Source organism: Salmo salar, chromosome ssa04 (assembly GCF_905237065.1).
Source record: "Salmo salar chromosome ssa04, Ssal_v3.1, whole genome shotgun sequence".
Taxonomy (NCBI): domain Eukaryota; kingdom Metazoa; phylum Chordata; class Actinopteri; order Salmoniformes; family Salmonidae; genus Salmo; species Salmo salar.
This window is the reverse complement of record NC_059445.1, coordinates 87,913,113-87,934,891: the sequence shown is the minus strand read 5'-3', so window position 1 is coordinate 87,934,891 and position 21,779 is coordinate 87,913,113. Positions and strand designations below refer to the sequence as shown.

The window sequence follows — 21,779 nt, the reverse complement described above, 5'->3', positions numbered from 1 at the left end:
GCAGGAGGGACTGGTGCACTTCACAAAATAGATGGCATCATGAGGATGGAGAATTATGTGGATATATTGAAGCAACATCTCAAGACATCAGTCAGGAAGTTAAAGCTTGGTCGCAAATGGGTCTTCCAAATGGACAATAACACCAAGCATAGTTCCAAAGTTGTGGCAAAATGACTTTTAAGGACAACAAAGTCAAGGTTTTGGAGTGGCCATCTCAACGCCCTGACCTCAATCCTATAGAAAAAATGTGGGCAGAACTGAAAAAGCATGTGCAAGCAAGGAGGCCTACAAACCTGACTCAGTTACACCAGCTCTGTCAGGAGGAATGGGCCAAAATTCACCCAACATTTTGTGGGAAGCTTGTGGAAGGCTACCTGAAACATTTGACCCAAGTTAAACAATTTAAAGGCAATGCTGCCAAATACTAATTGAGTGTATGTAAACTTCTGACCCACTGGGAATGTGATGAAAGAAATAAAAGCTGAAATAAATAATTCTCTCTGCTATTATTCTGACATTTCACATTCTTAAAATAAAGTGGTGATCCTAACTGACCTAAGACAGGGAATTTTTACTCTGATTAAATGTCAGGAATTGTGAAAAACTGAGTTTAAATGTATTTGGCTTAGATGTATGTAAACTTCTGACTTCAACTGTATTTCCTATTTTATTCTCATATTTTCAAGTACTGGTGTCATAAATTGTAAAGGACACATGATTTTGAAGGTTGTACTGATTATGATGAGCTAATGCTAAGCTTTTTGCCGGCTATGTGTGGCGCCATGTTGTTGACATTATGCAATGCATTCTGGGTGTAAACGTCTGTCAGACTAAAGATGTTATAACAAAATGAGGTGAAGGGATGGCTCACAATTCTGTCAAGTAAACTTCTGGGTGGTTTGGTGCAAACAAATCCATTACTAGTTATTGAACCTTAACCTAATACGTTAATGACTTTCACGTCAACATTTTGGAAGACTAATTAGCAAAAATCATCTGGCAAATGTGAACATTTCACGGTGTCTAAGGTGTTTCTCGCTTCTGTCTTTCTCTCACCCACTCTACCCCCCCTTCCTGCCTCTCCCCTCCCTATCTCCCTCCCCTTCCTCATCTCCCTCTCCCTCCCTCTCCCCTCCCTATCTCCCTTCCCCTCCCTATCTCCGTCCACCTCCCTCCCCCTCCCCTCTCTTCCCCCTCCCTTTCCCCTCTCTTCCCCCTCCCCTCCCCCTCCCTCTCCCTTCTCTTCCCCCTCCCCATCTCCCTCCCCCTCCCTCCCTCTCCCTTCTCTTCCCCCTCCCCATCTCCCTCCCCCTCACTCTCCCTTCTCTTCCCCCTCCCCTCGCTATCTCCCTCCCCCTCACTCTCCCCTCTCTTCTTACTTCTCTTTATTTCCCCTCACCCCCAACCCACCTCTCTCCCCTTCTCTAACCCCCCCCCCTCCACTCTCACCCCAAGGCCAGACCCTGTGTTGTGGACTAAGGATGGAGGAGAGCTACCAGACCTCGACAGAATGATCGTACAGGGAAGAGAGCTCACCTTTTCCGCCCTTAACAAGACGGACAATGGCACCTACCGCTGTGTGGCCTCCAACCACCTAGGCACCAGCAGTGCGGAATACATACTCTACGTCTACGGTAAGAGAGCCTAATTATGTGAACAAAGAAAACGAAGGACCTTGTTGAGGGTGTATGAGACAAGGGCCAGGGACGGAGAAGAGAAGAAGCTAGGTCTGGTTTGGATAAATAGTTCATGAACAGCTTCTTCCAGTTCAATAATAGATACTGTATATCAGAACATCTTCCAGCCATCAGATAAATAAGAGACTAACATATATATCAGAACCTCTTCCAGCCATCAGATGAATATGATGCTACCAGATATCAGAACATCTTCCAGCCATCAGATGAATATGATGCTACCAGATATCAGAACATCTTACAGCCATCAGATGAATATGATGCTACCAGATATCAGAACATCTTCCAGCCATCAGATGAATATGATGCTACCAGATATCAGAACATCTTACAGCCATCAGATGAATATGATGCTACCAGATATCAGAACATCTTACAGCCATCAGATGAATATGATGCTACCAGATATCAGAACATCTTACAGCCATCAGATAAATAAGAGATTAGACCAAGAGAGTGGAGAACACCAAGAAGAGGGTAAAGAGGTCTACAACACTCATATTCTCTTCGAAAAAAATTATTTTTACACGTCTTATTGTAATATTAGAGTCCTTTTCAGAATTGTCCATCTTTCCTCTCAAATTAGATACATTTAAATCGATAATGACAACTTACGCCCATATATCTGTTGATAAATTTGAGATGTTCACAATTCTCCAACCACATACCTTAGTTGTTTACCAAAACAATGGCAGTGAGCCTTCAAAAAGTTTGCAAACCCCTTGACTTTTTCCATCTTTTGTTGTGTTACAGCCTGAATTTTACATTGAGTACATTTAGATTTTTTTTTCACTGACCTACATACAATACCCGATAATGTCAAAGTTAAATTATGTTTTTAGATATGTTTACAAATTAATAAGTCAATAAGTATTCAACTCCTTTGTTATGGCAAGCCTATATATGTTCAGTCAAAATGTGTTTAAAACTTCTTAGGGCTAGGCCCCTTTTTTTTCTCCACTTCCTGCCTGAATGACGTGCCCAAAGTAAACTGCCTGTAACTCAGGCCCTGAAGCCAGGATATGAATATAATTGTACCATTGGAAAGAAAACAGTTTGAAGTTTGTAGAAATGTTAAAATAATGTAGGAGAATATAACACAATAGATATGGTAGGTGAAAATCCAAAGAAAAACCAACCATAATTGTTTTTTGTTTTGAGAGACCATCCTCTTAGAAATGGAAGAGAAAGGTCATATTCAAAATTAACTCCCTGGATGCAATTCCTATGGCTTCCACAAGGTGTCAGCTGTCTATGTTAAAGGTTTTAGGCTTGTAACTTCAAAAACGAATAAGAAATAACAGTTTAAGTACAAGGACACAGTCTTGGGAATTCGTGTTTGCGCGCTCCATGAAGACACGACGCTCCTGCTAAAATCGATTTCCTATTGAACATACTTCTTTCCGAAATAAATATTATAGTTTGATTACATTTTAGGGTATCTGAGGAGAAACGTATTTTGACTTGTTGAAATAAAGTTTAGGGGTAGATTTTCAGATTCCTTTCTCTTGAAGTTGAACGAGTGGATTACTCAAATCGATGGCGCCAACTTAACACTTAACAGACTTTTTGGGATATGAAGAAGGAATTTATCTAACAAAACAACACTACATGTTATAGCTGGGACCCTTTGGATGACAAATCAGAGGACGATTTTCAAAAAGTAAGTGAATATTTAATAGTTACATGTGCCGGTGCAATGTGCCGGTGGAAAAATATTTTGATGTGGGGCGCCGTCCTCAAACAATCGCATGGCATGTTTTCGCTGTAATCGCTACTGTAAATCGGACAGTGCAGTTAGATTAACAAGAATTTAATCTTTTAGCCGATATAAGAGACTTATGTGTACATAAATGTTTAAAATCCATAATACTTATGATTATTTATTTGAATTGCATTTTCACCGGAAGTTGTCCCACTAGTGGGACACCGATCCTTAATTAACCGACCCTTATTTAACCGATCCTTAACCTGTTAGGGCTAGGGGGCAGTATTGACACGGCTGGATAAAAAACGTATCCGATTTTAATCTGGTTACCACTCCTGCCCAGTAACTAGAATATGCATATAATTATTGGCTTTGGATAGAAAACACCCTAAAGTTTCTAAAACTGTTTGAATGGTGTCTGTGAGTATAACAGAACTCATATGGCAGGCAAAAACCTGAGAAGATTTCATGCAGGAAGTGGCCTGTCTGACAAGGTGTCGTTCTTCTTGTCTCTGTTTATTGAAGAGTGAGGATCTTAGCTGTACCGTGACACTTCCTACGGCTGCCATAGGCTCTCAGAAGGCGGCAAAATACTGAATCGTGGCTTTGCAGGCTCTGGCTGAAACAAAGTAGCGCGTTTGGGTAGTGGCTGGTTACAGTACTGTGAGACTCAGGCTCGTGCCCGCGTCGACCGAAAGCTTTCTTTTCCTTTGTCTGTTTACCTAAAAGGATATTCCCGGTCGGAATATTATCGCTTTTTACGAGAAAAATGGCATAAAAATGGATTTTAAACAGCGGTTGACATGCTTCAAGTACGGTAATGGAATATTTAGATTTTTTTGGTCACGAATTGCGCCATGCGTACGACCCTGATTTACCATTTCGGATAGTTTCTGGACGCATACGAACAAAACGCCGCTATTCGGATATAACGATGGATTATTTTGGACCAAACCAACATTTGTTATTGAAGTAGCAGTCCTGGGAGTGCATTCTGACGAAGACAACAAAAGGTAATCAAACTTTTGTAATAGTAAATCTGATATTGGTCAGTGCTAAACTTGCCGGGTGTCTAAATAGCTAGCCCGTGATGGCTGGGCTATGTACTTAGAATATTGCAAAATGTGCTTTCACCAAAAAGCTATTTTAAAATCGGACATATCGAGTGCATAGAGGAGTTCTGTATCTATAATTCTTAAAATAATTGTTATGCTTTTTGTGAACGTTTATCGTGAGTAATTTAGTAAATTGTTAGTGAATTCGCCGGAAGTTTGCGGGGGCTATGCTAGTTCTGAACGTCACATGCTAATGTAAAAAGCTGGTTTTTGATATAAATATGAACTTGATTGAACAAAACATGCATGTATTGTATAACATAATGTCCTAGGGTTGTCATCTGATGAAGATCATCAAAGGTTAGTGCTGCATTTAGCTGTCTTCTGGGTTTTTGTGACATTATATGCTAGCTTGAAAAATGGGTGTCTGATTATTTCTGGCTTGGTACTCTGCTGACATAATCTAATGTTTTGCTTTCGTTGTAAAGCCTTTTTGAAATCGGACAGTGTGGTTAGATTAACGAGAGTCTTGTCTTTAAATAGCTGTAAAATAGTCATATGTTTGAGAAATTGAAGTAATAGGATTTTTAAGGTATTTGAAAATAAAAATATCCAGACATTGAATGTACTTTTGAGCATAGTGAAGTTATTAATTACACTTTGGATGGTGTATTGCCTGAGAGGAAGGAAACCACTCAGGAATTTTTTTTAACTGACTTGCTTCCTTTAAATAAAGGTTAAATACATTTTAAAAACATTTCAAAAAATAATATCAAATGTATTTTGATTTGTTTAACACTTTTTTGTTTACTACATGATTCCATATGTGTTATTTCATAGTTTTGATGTCTTCACTATTATGCTACTGTTTCCTTCTCTTTTCCCTAAGACATCTCTCCCACTAATGAGCATAGTGATACATTTCCATTAGCGGTGTAGTGACGTAGTAGTAGTAGTAGTAGTACCTCACTGCGATGCAGTGCCTTAACAAGTAGAAAAATATGTTGACTCACCCTAACTTGTAGAGAAACGCCAATCCATCCTCCTCACTTTTCATGTTGCCTAAACGGTCTATGACTCTGTCATACAGCACACACTTTTAGTTTTTGTTGTCCTAGGCTACCTGGCTAAAATACCTGCTCGCTAGCCTGTCTTCCCTTCATGGGAAACGATACACCAGGCCAGCTAGCTAACACTAGCCTTCTACATATTTAACATACATTCATGGGCAACGTTAGCTAGTTAACATTAGCCTTCTACATATTTAACATACATTCATGGGCAACGTTAGCAAGTTATCATTAGCCTTCTACATCTAGCTACATATTGAACTTCCATCCTCTCAGGTCAGGGGCACCACAATGTTTGAATTTATGGTTGGATCAGAAACGTTGTTTTAATCATTGGCCAGTACAGAGAAGTAAGTAAAACCACAAGTCCAAATCCCTATATCCTATATATTCGTCAATGACATATGCTCTCAATGAGATTTGATAAGGGTGACGCCAAAATCCAAGCTGGCTTCCCTTGACACTTTTTTTTTGGGGGGGTGCAACAGGGCTATTCACAGTTGAGGTTGCTCAGTTTAGCCCAACGCTGATTGGCAAAAAAAAATTATACTTTTCTTTTTTTTCAAGATGAGGCCAAATGCTCGCTGGCTTCCCTTGCCTTCAATGCTACAGGCAGCAACAATGTTGTTCTATTTTGGACCAGATCCATCAGATAGATGGCTTTACACATAGAGAGACAGAGGGGCGCTGTTTCGCTTGCTCGGATGCTTTCTCTGGTGAGATACTGTCTCTGATCCAATGCCAGTTAGCCAGTTAGCACGAAAGCCTCAGTTAGCATGAAAACCCAAGTTAGCCAGTTAGAAGGTTAGCCAGTTAGCACGAAAGCCTCAGTTAGCGTGAAAACCCAAGTTAGCCAGTTAGCCCAGCAGAGAGATGGACGACACGGCATAACGCACACACACACACACACACACACTGTCTCTAAAGATGGACGACATGGCATTCGAAGAAGGAATGAAAGAATGAAATGAAATGCTTCTCCTTGTGTCTGATACAGACTGACCAGACAGACAGAATGAGCAGAATGTTCTAATGGAAAGATCTGTAGAAGAATCACAACATTTATTCCAAAAACAGTCTGTTCCCTCTCTTTTTACTCCTTCTACATTCTCTCTCTCTCCGTCTGGTGGAGGAGATGAAGCTCCACCTCCCTCCTCTTCCTCCTCTTCCTCCTCATCCTCCTCTCAATCCCTCCTACCTCCTCTATTCCAGTGAAATGTCAGGCCAGTGTAACTTTTAGATTTTTCCTCTCCTCCTCCCCTCCTCTCCTCCTCTCCACCTCCCTTAGCTTGCTTGATTCAAGGTGTTTCTTAAATGTCACCTAGGCTACGAGATGTCCTCATTACACTAAAAACACAACATCTACCCCCCCCCACTCCCCGACCTAATGTTGCTGGGCCCCAGGAAGAGTAGCTGCTGCCTTGGCAGGAACTAATGGGGATCCATAATAAACCCCAGGAAGAGTAGCTGCTGCCTTGGCAGGAACTAATGGGGATCCCCAGGAAGAGTAGCTGCTGCCTTGGCAGGAACTAATGGGGATCCATAATAAACCCCAGGAAGAGTAGCTGCTGCCTTGGCAGGAATTAACGAGAATCCACTCACACCCATAAGGAATTGGGTGCCACCCCAAAATCCACAACAATACAATTTTTATTGTCCAAGTACACATATTTTGCGGATCGGTAGAAAAATGCACTTTACATAGTAAGGGGAATCCTCACCTAATCCACCACCAATGTGTGACAGCCACCCTCAACAGAGCACAGAGCACATGCGGGTTCCCTCCAGCCACCCTCAACAGAGCACAGAGCACATGCTGGTTCCCTCCAGCCACCCTCAACAGAGCACAGAGCACATGCTGGTTCCCTCCAGCCACCCTCAACAGCACAGAGCACAGAGCACATGCTGGTTCCCTCCAGCCACCCTCAACAGCACAGAGCACATGCTGGTTCCCTCCAGCCACCCTCAACCGAGCACAGAGCACATGCTGGCTCCCTCCAGCCACCCTCAACAGCACAGCGCACAGAGCACATGCTGGTTCCCTCCAGCCACCCTCAACAGAGCACAGCGCACATGCTGGTTCCCTCCAGCCACCCTCAACAGCACAGAGCACAGAGCACATGCTGGTTCCCTCCAGCCACCTTCAACAGCACAGAGCACAGAGCACATGCTGGTTCCCTCCAGCCACCCTCAACAGCACAGAGCACATGCTGGTTCCCTCCAGCCACCCTCAACAGAGCACAGAGCACATGCTGGTTCCCTCCAGCCACCCTCAACAGAGCACAGAGCACATGCTGGTTCCCTCCAGCCACCCGTAAACTATTCTCTTGGACCCGGAGCCCATCCCTAAACAACACTGAGACGTCAGCGTATGCTGTCCCCAACCCTATGCCTTGCTCGTCCCCAACCCTATGCCTGGCTCACACACTCCCTGCAGATTCCTGCGTAGCAGGCCATTAAATCTCAATAGAGTGTATAGCTGCCCTGATAGAGGACAGCCCTGGCGAATGCCCCGTCCTACCCGTACCCTCCCACCTTGACCATTCATGAAGTCACAACCAAAACATTGAACAGATATTTATGGTCCACCTTATCAAAGGCTTTCTCCTGGTCCAAGGAAACCAGTCGAAAATTCACATTCGAAAGCCTCGACGGGTCCAGCCTGTGCCTTACTATGAACAGATTGTCTTTGATTGAGTGTCCTGGTACACGGTACGTTTGGTCCTTTTGTACATTAGAGTCCAGACTTGAGTCTGTTAGCGAGGACCTTATGGTCCACACAGAGCAATGCCACAGGCCTCCAAGTTCTTTAGGTCGATCAAGTCCCCTTTCTTGGTCAGGAGAGTCAAAGCCGCCCGCTGACAGTTTAACTCCCCTATCCCGACACACTCGTGCAAAACAAGTCATGTCCAATAATTCCCCAGAACTTTTTAATAAAAGTCCACAGGCAGACCATCAACCCCCCTGTTGCCTCATCTCCTCCTCAACAGACCTTACACACCCATCAGACTCCCTCATCTCCTCCTCAACAGAAGTTACACACCCATCAGACAAACTTAGGCAATGGATTGTCTTGGTTTCCCTCTGTATTGTCAACCCAAAGAAGAAGGAGCTGGGAGTATTCATCTCAACAGTGGTCCTTTTTGCGTAGTTCAGATAGATTAGTTTACATCCCCACCAGATCAGCCTCCACCCCACTTGTGCTACGCTCCTGGGCCCGGTTTCCCAAAAGCATCTCAAGGTTAAGGTCATTTTCAGAAGCATAGGATCTTACTGGGCCCATGACTCTGAAGAGGAAAACACTGTTGACAGAAACACAGAACATGTGCTTTCCTTAAGTCCCACTTCTGACCGAGAGGCTTAAACCCCTTTCTGCTGTCACCGCCTCTCCCAGAAGCATTGGAAGTTTGAGAAAAAAGGTGGCATTTTGTAAGTGTTTTACATTGAATTTCCAATAGGATACCTGACAGGGCCTTGGTGAAACAGTGAACTGAGCCATGGCAATATAATGGTCAGAAAAACCAACTTGGAGTATTGAGACCCATGAGGCCCACAATGCCATTGCTCTGATACTTGAAGGTTTAGATACGAACCCCCAACCATCCTCACCCACGTATATATACCTCTTTATGGTGGGATACTTCATTTTCCATGTGTCCACTAGATGGATCTGATTCAGAACATCGTTCCATACCCTTGCCCGAGCATGAATTATGTTCCTCACCATTCCTGTCTTTAGTGATGTGAATCCCCCCTAACACAAACACCTCGTCCAGCTCCTAGCTCCTTAGACACCAAAACAACAAGCCGTATTATGTGCATCATTTATTTTTCAACAAACCTAACGTTATTCATTTTTACGTTGACCAGTGACAACCTGCCATTACACACCTCTTTTGAAGAGAGATTGTTGACACCAACACCCGGGGAAGAGAGCACCGCTACCCTTGCACTAAGCTTTATGCATTGGCTCAGCTTCGACCAGAAACACCAACCCATTTCATTATTTTACAGTGCCTTCGGAAAGTATTCATACCCCTCCACATGTTGTTGTGTTACAGCCTGAATACAACATAGATTTGTGTCCCACCCATCTACTCACAATACCCCATAATGACATCACAATGCCCATAATGACATCACAATACCCCATAATGACATCACAATACCCCATAATGACATCACAATACCCCATAATGACAAAGTGAAAACATGTTTTTAGACATTTTAGCAATATATTTTTTTTAATGAAATACAGATCTAATTTACATAAGTAGTCCCATCCCTGAGTCAATACTTTGTAGAAGCACCTTTTGGCAATGACTACAGCTGCAAGTCTTTACAGGGTAAGTCTCTAAGAGCTTTCCATACCTGGATTGAGCATTGTTATTCCCATTATTCTTTTCAAAATTCTTCAAGCCACATTTTCAAGTTGATTTAAGTCACAACTGTAACTTGGCCACACAGGAACATTCACTGACTTCTTGGTTAGCTCCAGTGTAAATTTGGCCTCGTTTCTTCACCACACTGTCTGTGTGGGTGGACCATTTTAGTTTGTCTGTGATGTGTATGCCGAGGAACTTAAAACTTTCCACCTTCTCCACTGATGTCCCTTCGCTGTGGATAGGGGGGGGGGGGGGGGTGCTCCCTCTGCTGTTTCCTGAAGTCCACGATCATCTCCTTTGTTTTCTTGATGTTGAGTGAGACGTTGTTTTCCTGACACCACACTCTGAGTGCCCTCACCTCCTCCCTGTAGGCTGTCTCGTCGTTGTTGGTAATCAAGCCCACTCCTGTTGTGTCATCTGCAAACTTAATGATTGAGTTGGAGACGTGCATGGCCATGCAGTCGTGGCATATTGGAGTGGGTCTAGGGTGGCGGTGGTATGATCCTTGACTTGCCTCTCAAAGCACTTCATGATGACAGAAGTGAGTGCTACGGGGCGGTAGTCATTTAGTTCAGTTATCTTTGCCTTCTTGGGTACAGGAACAATGGTGGACATCTTGAAGCATGTGGGGATAACAGACTGGGATAGGGAGAGATCGAATATGTCCGTAAACACACCAGCCAGCTGGTCTGCGCATGCTCTGAGGACGCGGCTAGGGATGCCGTCTGGGCCTGCAGCCTTGTGAGGGTTAACACGTTTAAATGTTTTACTCATGTCCACCACAGAGAAGGGGGGGGGGGGTGCAGTTCTTGTTAGCGGGCCACGACGCTAGCACTGTATTATCCTCAAAGCAAGGCAAAGGTGTTTAGATTGTCTGGAAGACTGACGTCGGTGTCCGTGACGTGGCTGGTTTTCTTTTTGTAGTCCGTGATTTCCTGTAGACCCTGCCACATACGTCTCGGAATTTAGCTTGTGTGTTTGCCTTGGGCACGGAGAAACTACACTGTTTATATTCAGCCATATTTCCAGACCTCTTTCCATGGTTAAATTCGGTGTTTTGCGCTTTCAGTTTTGTGCGAATGCCGCGCCGTCCATCCACGGTTTCTGGTTAGGTTAGGTTTTAATAGTCACAATAGGTAGGTACAACATCTCCAAAGCACTTCTTCATGAACTCACCAAGTCAGCGTATAGGTTGTATAGGTCGATGTTGTTCTATGAGGCTGACCGGAACACATTCCAGTCTGCGTGATCAAAACAATCTTGAAGCGTGAATTTCGATTGGTCAGACCAGCGTTGAATGGTTCTCGTCACTGGTACATCCTGTTTGAGTTTCTGCCTATAAGACGGTAGGAGCAAGATGGCATTGTGGTCAGATTTGCCGAAGGGAGGGTGAAGGAGGGCATCGCGGAAGTTAGAGTAGCAGTGGTCGAGTGTATTACCCCTGCACATAGTGCAATCAATATGCTGATAGAATTTAGGTAGCCTTGTCAAATTTTCTTTGTTTAAATCCCCAGCTACAATAAATGCAGCCTCGGCGTCATAAGTGTGTGCGTACTGGTAGCGAAGTCAGGTGCAGGAGAGCAGAGATTTCTGAACAGGTGCACACTTTATTGAGGCAAAAGCGCAAAACGCGCAAAACAGTCACAAGAATTATGTTTAACAAAAAACATCTTTGTGAAAATAACACAGGAAAAAACAAGCCAGTTCAACAAAATACACACGTAACACAAACAATCTTTCACAAAGACATGGAACAGAGGAATAAATACATGTAGATTGATTTGGGAATGAAAAACAGGTGTGCAGGGAACAAGACAAAACAAATGGATACATGAACAATGGAGCGGCGATGGCTAGAAAGCCGGTGACGTCGACCGCCAAACGTCGCCCGAACAAGGAGAGGAGCCGACTTCGGCGGAAGTCATGACACTCGGGATATATAGTTTACAGTTTACATAGTCCAGTGAAGTTCCTTGAGGGCCGTCTTGGTGTTTGCTTGAGGGTGAATGTACACAGCTGTGACTATAACTGATGAGAATTCTCTTGGTAGGTAAAATGGCCGGCATTTGATTGTAAGGAATTATAGGTCGGGTGAGCAGAAGGACTTGAGTTTTTGTATGTTGTTATGATTACACCATGAGTCGTTAATCATGAAGCATACACCCCCGCCCTCCCTCTTCCCAAAGAGGTGTTTATCTCTGTCGGCGCGATGCATGGAGAAGCCCGGGGGCTGATCCGATTCCGACAACATATCTTGAGAGAGCCATGTTTCCGTGAAACAGAGAATGTTACAATCTCTGATGTCTCTCTTGAAGGCAACCCTTGCTTGAATTTCGTCTACCTTGTTGTCAAGAGACTGGACATTGGCGAGTAGTATACTCGGGAGCGGTGGGCGATGTGCATGTCTACGGAGCCTGAACAGGAGGCCGCTCCATCTGCCCCTTCTGTGGCAGATGGAGTGGTTGTTTTGGGTCGGCTACTGGGATCAGATCCATTGTCCTGGGTGGATCCAAATTGAGGATCCGCTTCAGGAAAGTTTCGTAAGAACTCGAAGTGACGTCATCTTTCTGCTTTATTCCATAACAAAGCCATCTTCTACAGAGAGATGAACCTGGAGAAGAGCCACATAAGCAAGCTGGTCCTGGGGCTCTGTTCAAAAAACACAAACAGAGCCCCAGGGACAGCCACACAATTACACCCAACCAAATCATGAGAAAACAAAAAGATAATTACTTGACACATTGGAAAGAATTAACAAACAGAGCAAACTAAAATGCTTTTTGTCCCTAAACACTGTAGCAGAATACCTGACCACTGTGACGGATCCAAAATTAAATCCCATATCTACTGGGGGAAATACCATAGTGTGACATCACAGCAGCAAGATTTTTGACCTGTTGCCATAAGAAAAGGGCAACCAATGAAGAACAAACACCATTGTAAATACAATATTTATGTTTATTTTCACTTTTGAACTGTAACGATTTGTAAATCGTTACAACACTGTATATAGACATAATATGACATTTGAAATGTCTTTATTCTTTTGGAACTTTTGTGAGTGTAATGTTTACAGTTTTATTGTCAGAGAGAGTAAGAGAGAGAGAGAGAGGGAGACAGAGGGTGAGAGAGAGAGATTGTGTAAGTGTAATTGTTTGCTGTTCATTTTTTATTGTTTATTTCACTATTGTTTGTTTTATATTTCACTTGCTTTGGCAATGTAAACATATGTTTCCCATGCCAACAAAGCCCATTAAATAGAAATAGACATTGAGAGAGAGAGAGAGAGAGAGAGAGAGAGAGAATGTGAGAGAGAGAGAGAGAGAATGTGAGAGAGAGAATGTGTGAGAGAGAGAGAGAGAGAGAGAATGTGAGAGAGAGAGAGAGAGAGAGACACAGAGACAGAGAGCATCAGAGAGAATGTGAGCGAGCGAAAGTGAGAGAAAGAGAGAGACAGAGAAAGAGAGAGACAGAGAAAGAGAGAGACAGAGAAAGAGAGAGACAGAGAGGGAACATAAACATATAAAAGAAGGTTTTAATGTAACCCCATTAACTGTCACCATATTTCAATCTACCGCTTTATTAGGGGAGAGAATGTGAGGAACATTTAGCCTTGGTCGGTTATTGGAAACTATGTTTTTATGTGAACCACCATTTTAGGGCACCAGAAGTTAATGGTAGACCTGGACAAATCAAAATGGCTTCCTTTGGTAATTTGACATCAGGAGACTGTTCTGTCAGCGTTATCTCCCTAACTATAAGGTCATCAGGGTGTAGGCGACCGCTCAACTGACCACAGGAGGCTGCTGAAGGGAGGACGGCTCGTAATAATGCTCCTAACGGAGTGACCGGATTATGTGTTTGATCCCATTCCACTTATTCCGCTCCAGCCATTACCACCAGCCCCGTCCTCCCTAAGTAACGTAGCACCAACCTCCTGTGTGACTGACTGTTTTGCTAATCACTTTGAATCGTTAAATAACGACTTGTTATTATTTGTAGATCAGTCAGTCTTTTTAGACGTCACGGTTTTGATGCTCCCGAACACGGCCAGGGATTGTCAGACCATAACAATCTTACTCTGAGGTCATCGCTGTGCGACTAGGCCTGAGACAGGGCTTCTCAGAACATGCCGCACCTTACTGAGGTCATCACTTTGCGACTAGGCCTGAGACAGGGCTTCTCAGACCATGCCGCACCTTACTGAGGTCATCACGGTGCGACTAGGCCTGAGACAGTTCTCATCAGACCATGCCGCACCTTACTGAGGTCATCGCGGTGCGACTAGGCCTGAAACAGGGCTCATCAGACCATGCCGCACCTTACTGAGGTCATCACTGTGCGACTAGGCCTGAAACAGTGCTCATCAGACCATGCCGCACCTTACTGAGGTCATCACGGTGCGACTAGGCCTGAAACAGTGCTCATCAGACCATGCCGCACCTTACTGAGGTCATCACGGTGCGACTAGGCCTGAAACAGTGCTCATCAGACCATGCCGCACCTTACTGTGAATAGCGTTTATTATCTCCGTAGCGGTAACCTCAGTTGTGCTTTTAGTTGCCATTAAATCGCTGCTGGGTTCACACCTGTCCACTGGTGCAGAGAGGAGCAGATAAATATTCCATTATCTCTAAGCTTAACTAAACTTGCTAAACACAGCTAACAGCTGCAGCTAAATGTGAAGATTATATGCTAATATTGTGCTTCCATGAGGAGTTGGCAACAAAGAGAAGGGAAGGCCCATGTATGGAACACTGAAATATCAGCGGAGAAGCCATTTTGTTTTGGTCTTTCAAACCAATTAATAATTCAGAAACTACTCGACTTCCCGGTGATGCGTGTTCCTCTCCAACTTGATTGGCAGGTGACCTATGACACGGTGGTAATCATGAATATGTAAATATCAGATAGGTGAGTGAACTCTGGCGCCAAGGAATGTTTAGACAAAGGTTGTACATTAGGTCTACTCACATTGGGTTGCTGGGAAGTTGGACTTATACAGGTCAGGTGTAGGATCTTAATTGGACCAGTATTGTCGCAGCAAAATAATCCTGCAGAAACAGGATTTGAACATTTAGTCCTTAATGTTGCTTGATTGGTGGTTTGGCTGTAAACTGGATGAAATTAGGCTACATGAAAAGTGCAATACTGTTCCAGTTTTTATTTTTTTTATTTGCTAACTCTTTTTCAAAACTTTTCACACAGTCTGCGTTACCAACATGCATCTTGGCCAAACAGTTAATTTCACCTCCAAAACTCACTCAAACCACCAAAACACTTCATACGTGTATCAAAATAAGCTTGTTCGACCATAACACTGTGTCAACACCCTGACCTTAGAGAGCCTTTTTATTCTCTATGTTGGTTAGGTCAGGGTGTGACTAGGGTGGGTACTCTAGTTTTTGTATTTCTATGTTGGCCTGGTATGTCTTCCCAATCAGAGGCAGCTGTTTATCGTTGTCTCTGATTGGGGATCATATTTAGGCAGCCATTTCTCCCACTGGTCTTTGTGGGATCTTGTTTTGAGGGCACCGCTGTCGTCGTTCGTTGCTTGTTTCTTTTTGTTGTTGGTAAAAGTTTCAGTAATAAATGATGTGGAACTCAGAACACGCTGCGCTTTGGTCCGTCTCTCCACACAGTCGTGACACACTGGCAATAATTCTCACTCAGAAAGCATAACATTGTCATTCATAAAACACTGACCTAAAAAAAAAAAACCCCACTAACAACAGGAAGCATTACATAAACTTTTGTCTTTGAAGTTTGAATGATTTTTCACATTCGTTTTTTACAATCTCAATACTTAGGTCACTTTTTCAAAACTCTTCCCACACAACAGCAGTCTATGTGTGCTAAACTGTGGATCATTTTTCATTGTTTTGGAACAAAATACATTCAATGACTACATCTTTTAAATGTCATGAACTCTTTTCTCACTCAGACACGACCACCACCAAAAACTCTATGTACCTACAGGCCAATTTGGAACATGTTTGCATACTCTTATCGAAACTGTTAAACTTAAGTTTAAAACCTAACATAAAATAACATAAAATTGAATAAGACAACAACTTGCTACATTTCAACAGTAATACCATATTGAAATATATTCCAAATCTAAAAAAATGAAATACTATCAAAACAATTAGACTAACCACAGCTGATTCCCATTGTAGGTGTTAGGTGTTAGTCTTTCAATTACATTACCATCTATACAATAGGGGACATCTTAGGAATAATGCTGTACTGTAAACATGGACCCAGACAGAGAGATAGAGAAGTGGCTGACAGAGGAAGAATAGTGGTTGGGAGAGGGAGAGCCTTGGTTTCTCAAAGGACTGCTCTGTCAATCACCGCATTCTTATCGGCAGACTTAACAGCCTTGGTTTCTCAAATGACTGGCTCGCAATGTTCACCAACTACTTCTCAGATAGAGTTCAGTGTGTCAAATCGGATGGCCTGTTGTCCGGACCTCTGGCAGTCTCTATGGAGGTGCCACAGGGTTCAATTCTCGGGCCGACTCTTTTCTCTGTATATATCAACGATGTCGCTCTTGCTGATGGTGATTCTCTGATCCACATCGACGCAGACAACACCATTCTGTATACTTCTGGCCCTTCTTTGGACACTGTGTTAACAAACCTCCAGACGAGCTTCAATGCCATACAACTCTCCTTCCGTGGCCTCCAACTGCTCTTAAATACAAGCAAAACTAAATGCATGCTCTTCAACGCTAGTAAAACTAAATGCATGCCCTTCAACCGATCGCTGCCTGCACCTGCCCGCCCGTCCAGCATCACTACTCTGGACGGTTCTGACTTAGAATATGAGGACAACTACAAATACCTAGGTGTCTGGTTAGACTGTAAACTCTCCTTCCAGACTCACATTAAGCATCTCCAATCTAAGTTAAATCTAGAATCGGCTTCCTATATCGCAACAAAGCCTTCTTAACTCATGCTGCCAAACATACCCTCGTAAAACTGACCATCCTACCGATCCTCGACTTCGGCAATGTCATTTACAAAATAGCCTCCAATACTCTACTAAGCAAATTGGATGCAGTCTATCACAGTGCCATCCGTTTTGTCACCAAAGCCCCATACACTACCCACCACTGCGACCTGTATGCTCTCGTTGGCTGGTCCTCGCTTCATACTCGTCACCAAACCCACTGGCTCCAGGTCATCTGTAAGTCTCTGCTAGGTAAAGCCCCGCCTTATCTCAGCTCACTGGTCACCATAGCAGCACCCACCTGTAGCACGCGCTCCAGCAGGTATATTTCACTGGTCATCCCCAAAGCCAATTCCTCTTTGGCTGCCTTTCCTTCCAGTTCTCTGCTCCCAATGCCTGGAACGAATTGCAAAAATCACTGAAGCCGGAGACTTTATATTTCCCTCACTAACTTCAAGCATCAGCTGTCAGAGCAGCTTACCGATCGCTGCAGCTGTACACAGCCCATCTGTAAATAGCCCATCCAACCAACTACCTACCTCATCCCCATATTTGTTTTTGTTTTTCTGCTCTTTAGCACACCAGTATTTCTACTTGCACGTCCTCATCTGCACATCTATCATTCCAGTGTAAATTGTTAAACTGTAATTACTTCGCCACTATTGGCCTATTTATTGCCTTACCTCCTTACTTCATTTGCACACACTGTATACAGACTTTTGTATTGTGTTATTGACTGTGCGTTTGTTTATCCCATGTGTAACTCTGTCTTGTTGATTTTGTCGAACTGCTTTGCTTTATCTTGGCCAGGTCGCAGTTGTAAATGAGAACTTGGTCTCAACTGGCCTACCTGGTTAAATAAAGGTGAAATAAAAATAAATAAATAAATAATAATAATAATAAAAATATAAAAGAGAGAGGAGTACGAAGTGGAAGAAGACTGAGAAGAAGATCAAGAGCTGTAGTCTCAGATGAGATTAGGGCTACTATAACTGATCATGTAATAAATCATGGTCTATCAATGAGAGAGGCTGGTCTCAACAGTGCCGTCTATTGTGAGAAATTTCCGTCAAAACAACAGGTAATATGTGCATTCTGCAAGGGCTTCTGACTGAACTGCACATTACAGAAGGAAATTGAGCAAAAGCCTCCAAACCCACTTGTGTGTAATTGTTTATGTATTTCTGCTTAGGACCCAACGGTTACCTCCCACAGGCGGTGAGAGGTAGGATTTTCACTGCCGTGCAGGAAACTGAAATCGTCAGAAACAAAGACATAAAAAACTCACAGAGATTGTTGGCAGACAACATTACATTTAGAAATATTCACAATGTAAAACTATTTTTAGAGTCCTGAAACAACATCAAGTCAGGATGAAGCAGCTGTGCCCTTTGAGAGGAACTCTGAACGAGTCAAGCATCTCAGGAACCAATATGTCCAGGTAAGACGACTATAAAATACAGAACTGGTTATGAACAAAACCAAAACAGTGCAAAGACACACAATGACATGTTTAAAGGTATAATGTAAACTACCGTAAAAGCCTAACTCTTAATGTTGCCTTGTGGATTTATTTTAGAGAGTCATGGAGATTGAAGCCAGGCAAACACCCCAACATATTCATCTTTGTGGACGAGGCTGGTTTCAACTTGGCCAAAACACGGCGGAGAGAAAAGGAATGTGATTGAGGGAAACGAGCCACGGTGGATGTCCCGGGCCAGAGCGGTGCCAACATCACAATGTGTGCAGCAGTATCCTCTGATGGATTGCTGTTACACAAACCTCTAATTGGGCCATACAACACCGAGCATCTCGTGGGTAACCTTCTATGGAAGGGTTGTACCAGGTGAGGAAAGGGTTGCAGTGAGGCCAAATCAGCCAACGTGTGTAATTTGTATGGGTAAATGTGGCATTTCACCACTCCCGTGCAGTCACAGAGTGGTATGTAGCCCATCCCAGGATGATGTCACTTTTCCTCCTTCCTTACTCTGCATTCCTCAACCCCACAGAGGAATTATTTTCCTCGTGGAGGTGGAAAATGTATGTTCACCATCCACATGATCAAATGTCCCTTTCCTGGACGCAATGAATGCTGGATGCCTGGACATATCTGCAGAAGATCGCCAGGGATGGACCAGGCATGCCAAAAGATTCGTTCCTAGGTGTATTGCCCAAAGATGACATAAGATGTGATGTGGATGAGAACCTGTGTCCAAATGCAGAAGACAGGGTTGACTAGCATTGCTACTGTATCTGTAGATGGTGTAAATACAAATTCTTGTATTTTGGAATCACTCAATGCCATAAAATGACATAAAACATATTAGAGCATATTGCATCATGTCTGATTCGTAACATAAACTGCAGTGAATTCTAAACAGTAGAGAGGTATCATTCATGTTTTGTAAAGACATTTTACATTTTATGGAAGAATGAGTTGATTTGAGACATGCATGAAGTGTTTTTGGTAGTTTTAGTGCATTTTGGATGTGAAATTAACTGCCGTGCCTAAGCTGAAAGTTGGTTAGGAGAACTGTGTGAAGAAAGTGACCTAAGTATTGAGAATTGTGTCCTAGCGATTGTAAAAATAAAAAACTTTAAATCAGTATTTCATTATACAATCAGAATAACACCTTTTCCCTTTATTGACTGTACTAAAGTATATGTAACAAGAATACATCAGAAATGCAGCAATTTGCTTCAATAGCCTTTATTTGTTTTTCTAAATCTTTGCATATAGTAATTTACTTGTGAAAAACAAAAAGTTGCAATAAACAAATTCCTGATATTCCAGAGCTGCAATAATAACTACAACAAAACCATCAACAACATGTATAGTATAATCCCTGACTCTGGTATAGTATAATCACTCACTCTGGTATAGTATAATCCCTCACTCTGGTATAGTACAATCACTCACTCTGGTATAGTATAATCCCTCACACTGGTATAGTATAATCACTCACTCTGGTATAGTATAATCACTCACTCTGGTATAGTATAATCCCTCACTCTGGTATAGTACAATCACTCACTCTGGTATAGTATAATCACTCACTCTGGTATAGTATAATCCCTCACTCTGGTATAGTACAATCCCTCACTCTGGTATAGTACAATCACTCACTCTGGTATAGTATAATCCCTCACTCTGGTATAGTATAATCACTCACTCTGGTATAGTATAATCACTCACTCTGGTATAGTATAATCCCTCACTCTGGTATAGTATAATCCCTCACTCTGGTATAGTATAATCCCTCACTCTGGTATAGTATAATCCCTCACTCTGGTATAGTATAATCCCTCACTCTGGTATAGTATAATCCCTCACTCTGGTATAGTATAATCACTCACTCTGGTATAGTATAATCACTCACTCTGGTATAGTACAATCACTCACTCTGGTATAGTACAATCACTCACTCTGGTATAGTACAATCACTCACTCTGGTATAGTACAATCACTCACTCTGGTATAGTATAATCACTCACTCTGGTATAGTACAATCACTCACTCTGTACAGTATAATCACTCACTCTGGTATAGTATAATCACTCACTCTGTACAGTATAATCACTCACTCTGTACAGTACTGTGAGGGTTCTAGTTCTCCCTCTCTCCTGCATTTGTTCTCATCAACATTCACATCTTCTGTCTTCTCTGGCGATGCGTCTTGTAAAGTATCTTCTGGAATGTCTAATCCAACCCTGGCAGTCTTCAGGAGGTGTCTCCACACCCTGGCAGTCTCCAGGAGGTGTCTCCACACCCTGGCAGTCTTCAGGAGGTGTCTCCACACCCTGGCAGTCTCCAGGAGGTGTCTCCACACCCTGACAGTCTCCAGGAGGTCTCTCCACCCTGGCAGTCTCCAGGAGGTGTCTCCACACCCTGGCAGTCTTCAGGAGGAGTGTCTCCACCCTGGCAGTCTTCAGGAGGTGTCTCCACACCCTGACAGTCTCCAGGAGGTGTCTCCACCCTGGCTGTCTCCAGGAGGTCTCTCCACCCTGGCAGTCTCCAGGAGGTGTCTCCACACCCTGGCAGTCTTCAGGAGGAGTGTCTCCACACCCTGGCAGTCTTCAGGAGGTCTCTCCACCCTGGCAGTCTTCAGGAGGAGTGTCTCTCCACCCTGGCAGTCTCCAGGAGGTGTCTCCACACCCTGCATTCATGGCCTCCAGTAAGGACATCTGGTCATGTGGATGGTGGTCGTAAACCTTCCACCTCCACGCAGAGAAAAACTCCTCTATGGGGTTTAGGAAGGGGGAGGCAGGAATAGTACTGAGGCAGGAATAGTACTGACATCCTGGGATGTGCAGCAAGCCAGTCTGTGACTGCAGCAGAGTGGTGGAATGCCACATTATCCCACACAACAACGAAGGTAGGGGGAGTTTCTTGCCCCTCTCTCCTCCGCTGGCAGAAGTCGATTATGCAGATTCATCAAGAAAATAAATTAGTCTCTCTGTATTGTAGGGGCCAATGAGTGGTTTGTTTAACAGCAAACCATCATTGGACAGTGATGCACACATTGTGATGTTAGCTCTTCTCTCTGGCCTGGGACATCCACGGTTGCTCTCTGTCCAATCACATTTCTTCCCCTGCGGGCGTGTTTTTACCAGGTTGAATCCAGCTTCATCCACAAAGATGAATGTATGTGCAGTTTGCCTGGCTTCCATCTCCATTACTCTCTAAAATACATTAAAATCCACCAGTTTTACAGTACTTTACATTATGCATAGCTGTGTATGTTATAAAGGCACAAGCCGAGACCCAGATGCAGACACGGGAGGCAGATGGTTTGAGTCTTGATATTTATTAAACAATCCAAAAGGGAGTAGGCAAGAGAATGGTCGTGGACAGGCAAAAGGTCAAAACCAGTTCAGAGTCCAGGAGGTACAGAGTGGCAGGCAGG

The 21,779-nt window shown here is 43.4% G+C and overlaps 1 protein-coding gene across 3 annotated transcripts in view; it reads left to right on the top strand.

Moving 5' to 3' along the window:
* LOC106604040 (cell adhesion molecule 2) overlaps positions 1-21,779 on the top strand; it is a 574,105-nt gene that overhangs the window by 505,457 nt on the left and 46,869 nt on the right. For all 3 annotated transcript variants that reach the window (XM_045717479.1, XM_045717480.1, XM_045717478.1), the window contains one exon: positions 1,456-1,634. In XM_045717479.1, the coding sequence (XP_045573435.1) occupies positions 1,456-1,634 (179 nt within the window). The remainder of the gene's footprint in view (positions 1-1,455; positions 1,635-21,779) is intronic.